Source organism: Rhea pennata, chromosome 1, assembly GCF_028389875.1.
Source record: "Rhea pennata isolate bPtePen1 chromosome 1, bPtePen1.pri, whole genome shotgun sequence".
Taxonomy (NCBI): domain Eukaryota; kingdom Metazoa; phylum Chordata; class Aves; order Rheiformes; family Rheidae; genus Rhea; species Rhea pennata.
Genome location: NC_084663.1, coordinates 135,370,736 through 135,378,856, shown reverse-complemented (window position 1 = coordinate 135,378,856; position 8,121 = coordinate 135,370,736). Strand labels below are relative to the sequence as shown.

The 8,121-nt window shown below is 36.2% G+C and overlaps 1 protein-coding gene across 5 annotated transcripts in view; it reads right to left on the bottom strand.

Moving 5' to 3' along the window:
• Window positions 1-2,032: 2,032 nt before the first annotated feature.
• The window catches only part of AP1S2 (adaptor related protein complex 1 subunit sigma 2), a 32,518-nt gene continuing 26,429 nt past the window's right edge, over window positions 2,033-8,121 (bottom strand). For 3 of the 5 annotated variants that reach the window (XR_009961347.1, XR_009961346.1, XM_062600918.1), the window contains one exon: window positions 6,388-7,795. Coding sequence is in view for 2 of the 5 variants with exons in the window: in XM_062600918.1 (XP_062456902.1) it covers window positions 7,760-7,795 (36 nt within the window). In the remaining 3 variants the exon portion in view is untranslated. Of the gene's footprint in view, window positions 4,094-6,387; window positions 7,796-8,121 lie in introns of those variants that run through there. The other 2 variants (XR_009961345.1, XM_062600899.1) reach the window with 1 other exon arrangement.

The window sequence follows — 8,121 nt, the reverse complement described above, 5'->3', positions numbered from 1 at the left end:
AGGGTTTAAATTTGCAAGAAATAGCTTCTTTGCACTATGGGTTATTCTGCATAACTAGACCTTACAAAATGAATTGATTATTTTTCTCAGTGATGGCGTAAAACAGTTGCTTTCAAAATTTTTTTTTTTTTTTTTTTTTTTTTTTTTTTTTTTTTGATCAGAAGCTCGGCAGAGTCAGTTTGAGGATCACTTAGGTGCTTGTGAAGGCAGGTATAGATACAAAGCTGCAAGAAGTTGGACGGGGCACTAATGGGGCACTCGGCAGCAAGGCCTGCAGGACAGATGATTATGACTAGACACCCCCGAAAGGCAGCGTCAGAAGGGAGAGCAGAAGCCGTTTGTACCTTTCTCCCGTGGAAGGCTTAGTTTTCAGCAGCAGTTTTCCAGAAGCAGAAGGGGAATAAAGACAGCATGGTGGGCCTTGCTGCAACCGCACTATACTTTGTAAGCACAGAAAGCGTTCCTGCCTGGCAGTGTTCAGATAGCAGGGCCAGGCTGCCCCTCACCGCCCCACACCCCCCAGCAGCATTGCCCTGAGTTCAGACTGGAGATTGCTTCCATGTGGTTTCCTTTTCCCCAGTGCCAGCTGTGCTTGCCTAGAGCAGCTGTGGCAGAGGGGTTAGCCCATGTTCCCATGCTGAACGCAAGACTTGCTTTTACTGAGAGGAAGCAAGCACACAAGAAAAGGGCTTTCCTCTGCTTATAGAGGGAGACAGCCTGAAAAATGCATCCTAAATAACTTCACAGCTTTAGCTCCTTGAATAGGAAGTTTTTCTCAGATTTAGTTTTGCATTACTACATTCAGTGTACACAAAATTGCCTGGTAGTTTAACAGTTAAAAAAGAAGCCTGTACCAATAGCATCATTCTTTGGGGCACTATTTTTCAGAATAAATAAATACAAGAGCCTGTTGGAGATGATACTGGGTCCTGTCTTGGATCAGCAGTTCTTTCTTACAAAATGTGGAAGTCTATGCTAGTTAGTAACTTAAGAATTTAATTTACTTTCTTACATCATTTAGAGTGCAGCTGATTTTGCTTTCACTGTAAGTTCGTGAGTTCTTTGTAATTAAAAGGGAAGAAGTCGTCTATTATTCCACATACCCTTCTGTTCAGCACTGATATATCAGCTGGATGCAATATCCATCTCTGATACATAAAAAAAATTTGGAAATGACATTGAGAAATTACAGTTCAGTGAACTATGAGACTGATTAGAAAGCAGCTGTTACAAGCATAACCCACTGAACACAGTAATCTAACTGCAGCAGCCATTGGGTGACTATCATCACAGTGTTAAGAACTCAAAGGGAACAGCAGGTATTTAGGAAGGGCCTCTTCAACTTAACAAGGACTGTGAGATTCAACACTGAAGCTGAAGACACTCAAAACAAGCACTTGACTAAACAGTCTAGAAATTGTAATGGATTCTTTGGTTTCGGGTGGGGGGGGGGGAGAGTCAGGTGAGATAAGAAAATCAAGCAATAAAATTTTAATTTCTCATTAGATTCAAGAAATGCCCAAAGATGATAGTAAATTTTCCCTATGCTTTTGCTGATAACATGTCTACCAGTTCAGTTCTTTTGGAAAGTGTGAGAACAGATTCATCAGATAAATTTGTGGTTGAAGCTAGGATTGTGAATGTTGCATCGACTTGTTCGTAATTCCATGTAAGGAACTGAGTATCAAATTTGTATTATCCAGAGAACATTCGATCAACATCTGGTTTAATTTTCAAGTGAACTGGCACTACCGCATCAATTAAACATCTACTTTGATAAATTTCATGTTTAATGTGATAAGCCCTCCAAAAACTTGCTAATTTATTGCTTTCTGTAGAATTTAAATGGATGTAAATAACTAATCTTGGACACAGTATATTCACACATTTTTTTAAATAAAGTGCTCAAGAGCAGGTTCAGCACTAATAAAATTTCCCTGTTTTTTTAAGCTAGCACTGAGTAGCCTTTTCTTTCCTCCAGGGGCAGTGGGGGGAAGGGAATCAAAATTGATTGCGTATAGACACAAAGCAATGATGTAAAAATGGACATTTATTATGACTAAACTAATGTGGTAAGACGACAGAGGTCAAACAGCTTATTTGTCACAATCACAACAAAGCTTAATCCAGCCAAGCACATACACATGACATGTAAACTTTAAAAACATGTTTAATACATATAAAATTGCTTCAGGTTTTACTTAAATTAAGGTAATTTAACCACTTCAGTATCATACACAGGGTCATTCCACATGAACCTCACCTGTCCCTGTACACTGATGAAATGCAAAACAGTGCTTTTGCGTACCTCAGGTGAAACATGATCTCTAGCAATTATGTTTAAATCCCTGGAATGGCATGGCCAGACAGGAAAACGGTGAGGCTGCAGGTTCACAAGCCTTTCCCCAGCACTGCCTCTGACAGGTACTGCCCCAGCCAGGCACAGGCCCTCCTGGCCTGGCCTCTAGCTTGTCCCTTCCACTGCCACAAGCATTTATACTGCGGTCTGGATCAGGGGACCACTAAGTGTTAACATTAACCCAGTTCTGCTGGGTTAATTTTAACCTAGGTCAAATTTACAGTCTAGCTCTCTGGATGGCTGTATAAATTAGGCTTGTGAGAGCAGGGCATGACTGCTTCCAGCAACACCACCAAAGCTAAGTTTTGTGAACTTACAACCTATATTTGTGACACTATACACTGCAGTAAATAAGCAAAAACATTGACTTCCACAGTGATATTATTAGGAGCAGGGAGAGGAAGAGAGAGGGGAAGCAAATCCTCATGTTGTAGGGGACCACAACTTTGCTACCCCCAAGTGTGGCACTGCCTTCTCAAACTTCAAAAGCATACATTACTGAAATTTCCTTATGTGAAAATACTTTCAGTGAATAATTACTGAAAGCTGGGCAGAAGTATCAAAGTACTACTAAACATAACTTTGCCTGATTTATAGTTTAAGAGTCTAGTATACAAACCTAATTTTTAAAAGTTCTCACTTTAATTAGTTGCACTGTACACCAATTGGTAGTTTCATAAGGGATATATCACCTGTGCATAAGGTGTAAGTCACAAAAAGTAGTCAAAATGAAGCTGATTAAAGCACACTAAGTCATATATAGGCGGTCATATATCCATTAAAGAATAACTATAAAACAGCAATAAACACAAATTAATTTCTAGAGTCTGAAATAAGAACATGAGAAATCCCTTTTGTAAAGCTCCCTCTTTTTTATCATCAAAATTATCCCATTTTAATTATGCATCCCTCTGTTCTGTTAGAAAGGCTAACTCCCTTTTTCGGTTTATGTTCAGAGTAAGCTAATATAAGATTTCAAAAGTTTCCTTATTTGGAAGGATACTATTTTTTACTAGATGGCTCCCCTTTATCATATAATAACTTGCACAGTTTTACTCAAGATGATTACACTTTAATTTCTCCTGAATGATCAGTTTGCAGTTTTCTTGTTAAAACCGATGTCACCTTAACAGTTTTTACCAGTTTGACAAGCAGATCCTAACAGGATTCTTTGGTATAATGACAAATTCAGTAGTAAACAGTTATTTCCAATCTTTATGTATCAACCGAAACAAAGTAGAATTATCGCAAGTGTTGACTTAAAATGTAGATGAACAGAAGTCTTTGGTTGTATAAACACAAGTTCTACACTGTAACATTTTAAATTTTAAAGTTATCCATGTAGTCTCTTTTCATTTAGATATGCTAAGTCACAATGAATTTAGTTCCTGAAGTCATTTGCTTATAAAAAACAGTACACTATTTAAATCAAATGCAATTATCCTGTAAATGCAATGAAAAAAGATATTAAATTAATTTAACTCTATTTCCCTTTCATTTATGATTTTTAGACTTTAATTTCTGTTCCCTTTTTGAAGTGTATTTTTCTTGGAGGCCTGAATGAAGCAGCTTAGCAAAACAGTAATACTGACAAACAGCATTTTACACCATTAGCTAAACATTACAATGAAGGCAGTGAACATTTATAGTATGAAACACTGAGATGTCATCAGCTGATGAGAAGATTTATGTCAATCCAATTTCTTCCAGTACACTACGTGGGGTCTCTGCTTCCTGTGGAGGGAAAATTTGAAACAGTGGTAAATGGATCCTGTGCTCCTACAGAACAGTATCATATATGAGAGTTAGTATGGAAATGCTTAATTAAAAATGAGAAGCCAAAAATATGAAAACATAAAAGCACTGCAGTTTGCAAACATGGTATTAGCTGCACTTTTCAAATTAGATTAATTAGATTGTCATGGTTCACAGAAATAGTTGGTAGATTTTATTGCCTTTAAGCATAATAAAAAAAGAAAGCAATTCAGATGTACCAGCAGGGAACAAATCACAACCAGTAACAGAGGCATGAACTGGGGAGAGAAGGGGAAGCATCTTGCAATGGAGTCAGCTAGTGCTTTTTGTGATAATTTGTTTCACGTCTCAAAAATCTGCTAGGAATGAGTAAGTGGGTAAACGGAATGACTGATGCAACTTAGACACAGTATCCCTTAAACTCCTTATAAAAAAAACGCTAGATTTTGTACCATGGTGCTTGTTCAATTCATAAAACCAGATCAAGGTACCTTTGTACAGCCAATGCCAATAAACTGACAACTACAAAAGTGAAAGAATAGTGAGAACTAAGAATATATTATTCTTCGCCAGCATAAAGTCTGAGGTTAATTCTAGCCTTAAAATATTTGTTTAGATTCAGAGCAAGTAGTTTTATACAAAACTCCAAAGGGTTATTAATAGTTTTGTATTTATTATTTCCAGAGCATCTGAAAAACATAGTCTGATTAGAAAGATTAAGCTACCTATTTCCATAATTAGCAATATCATAACAAATAAAAGGGATACTGTGTCCTTATGAAACATAAGCTGTTTTAGCATCCAGAGTATAAACAAACTTACTTTAGCATCCTAAAACAAGACATGTCACGAAGCAAGAAAAAGCCAGAAAACAATTAAAGCAGCAAGCAATATTTTTCAACTGCTTTCTAAATAGTTTTTTAAAAAAACTAGTATGTCGGTAAACCACATACTTAAGAGTCTTAAATCTTGCACGTAAGATCAGAACATCAGATTGTCTCTATCAACTTTCACTTACATAGCATAGAGTGATCGTGTTTACAATCTGCATTCAATTCAATTCATATGTATAAGATGATTCAATGTTAAAAGAGAGAAGTATTTTAAAGGCAACTTCATTTTAAAGTATGTCAGTGCTTGGAAAAGGCCAGTGCTGAGTAGCTTGAGATAAACATTAGCTTCCAAAATCCACCAGCAAATAAGAAATTCCAAGAAAAGGCAAGTAGCAACTAGAAGCAAGATACTGGATGTATTAAGAATGTGGTGTTTTCTCACTGAGGTAATATTTAGAACTGCAGTGACCTTGATAACATAAAACAGTATGGCAGGCATTAATGTGTATTTTAACATATCACCCAATAGGTAACACTGCTTGAAGAGGGAAGAGAGTTTTTAATATAACCTATAGTATTCTCAGAACTTGGTTACATTCATTTTAGACGATATGCTTATCCTGCATCCACTAACTGTAAGCCTTTACTATAGAAAAATCATACACTCTTTAGCCAACTACAGCAGGAGAACTCAGTTATAAAATAAATGGAACATGACTCAAAAATTTTAGGGTCTTGAAAATATTTGTAATAAAACACAACTTTTCAAAGTTTTAAATTGATTAGATAGCAATGGACATTTACAGTTACTGAGTGGTGAACCTGGTTATTTACTAAGTTACCTGAACAAAAAGTTGATCAGTGACTATATATTTGTATGAATATATGAAGAAATACCAAGGTTATCTTCAGAGCAGGTTAGTTTTACTGACTCCACTGCCTATTCAAAGTTGCAACGAGAAATACGCTCAAATCAAGATGAAGTTTCATCAAATAAGTCAAAGACTTTGGTAGACAGTGAGTTTAAAGCAATGTATTTCAAGGACACTGACTACGTGTCTATAGCTAAACCTCACCAGTAAAATAGTAAAGTGCAATTATAACATTATAATTTTCTAGTACTACAGGAGTAATCTTGAGCAGACATGCCTTCCCGCGTGCACATCGACAACGTATTCTCAAAAGGAACATCTAAAAATGAAAGTGTTTCACTAGAATAATTTAATCAATTATGACTTCTATGAAACAAACAGAATGAATTATGTTTTGTTCACGTTATTTGTTTTAGGAAGGGCCAAACACATTTTATCCACTTGTTACAGAATGCATTTTGCAGTATTATACACTACCTGCAGCTCAGAATTACCCAAGGCAAACAATGCAAATTTGAAATATATCAGAACACAGATGAGGAAAAAAGCCATTCACATGAGACAAAAGTGCATGCAATACTTTATTTCAAACATGCCAGGAAAGCTAATTCATTACCTAGTCATTTAGAAGCAAGCAGCTGTATACAGATAACAAGAAAAACAGCATCTCATTACAGCTCAATGCACAGCATTTGAAGCCAACAGGCATGAAATAATGCAGGCTAAAGCAGCATTACCCAGACATTCACAAACACTGTTAATGTCTTACAAACAACGAAGCAATCTTGGAAATGGAAAGCCACTTCTATGATCTTGTTTCCTACAAGATTTCAGAATGCTGCAAGGTCTAATCCAAACACCCCACCCCCTAGGTCTCCCATTTCTATGTCAGTTTAACATTTGAAAAGTAGTGCATTACCACATATAGAATGCGGAACTAACTGTTTGCAGTTAGTTTCAATAACCAGCTCCTTGATAATTACACAATTTTCAAAAACTGAGTCAGTTTTAGCTATGCACTTCTCCTAGGCAAAGAGAGGATGCAATACATTCCCTCTCACTCTGCCTACATCCATGATAAGTGCCTTTCAATTAAAATATTTATCTGTGTGGCAGTTCTCTTCGTTACACACACTATTCTGTACTTAAAAATGGAAATGCCAATTAAAGGAGGCTAGTATTTCAAATATGCTATCCATGGACTGAATAAAAAAAACATTTCCAATTTTAACCATTTGCAAAGCAATTAACTTTCCTCTTTTTCGGTAGTAGTAATTGCTCAACTACTCACACCAGTGTTTTCAATATTTAAATACAAATGTTGTAACTTGCAGATCTACATCAGTCATTTTCTTTGCCCTAACCAATTCAGTCTTCTTCCTCTTTGTAGAGTCAGTCATGCTATTGTGTCAGTGTCAGAAAAGGATACTGGTATGTGCATCTTTGCACTTAAAATGCACGGTCTGTGTAGAATTGTGTAACTTCATTTAACACTTGTGCACACATTCCACATAGCGGTATTCCTTCAGATCACTAGTTTCTCTGTAAATGTTAATTTAGCCTACAGGTTTTAATTGTATGTTTAAATACAAAACAACTTAAATACAGGTCAAGTAATGTTACAGTATAAGTGTTGCAATATCTAGATGCTTAGCTTAGAAAATTCTACAGAACTTTTAAACACAAGACTTCAAACTTACACACAATAAAAAAGTTAAACCATACGCCAACAAGAACAAGTTTTGTTGAGATGAAGACATGCGAAGAGACAACACTGTAAAACAGAGGAGGAACTGGAAGAGTACAACAGCACAAAATGGTTGTGATATTCTATTGGATTCAAGATGATTGAATTCACCAAGCTGAGGATAATGTTCTGCCATGAGTAAGTCACAGGTCTATCTCCTCTGAAATTCTGCATGCATGATGAATGAAGTCATTTAGTACACTGGGACATTAAAGTATTCATGACGTGGCTACAAAAGAAATGTATACATTTTTACACATAGTACAAAGGTGGACAGATATGCAAGAAAAAACAGAAAGAATACCTCACTGTTTTACCTCTAACATGGAAAGGACATTTGATACAGAAATATAATATTCTACTTTTGACTACTCTAAACTTTTGAGGGAAAAACCTATGATGTTACTCCCCCCATAAACTTGCATGCTGGGAACACCAACATAAAGGAGAACTTCACATTGTTACTATTGTATTATGTAAGCTCAGAGCTTCTTAGCCAAGAACTGCTTGAGAGCCTGAGAAACTGTTCCAGAAATGTATCACTACATATTTGGT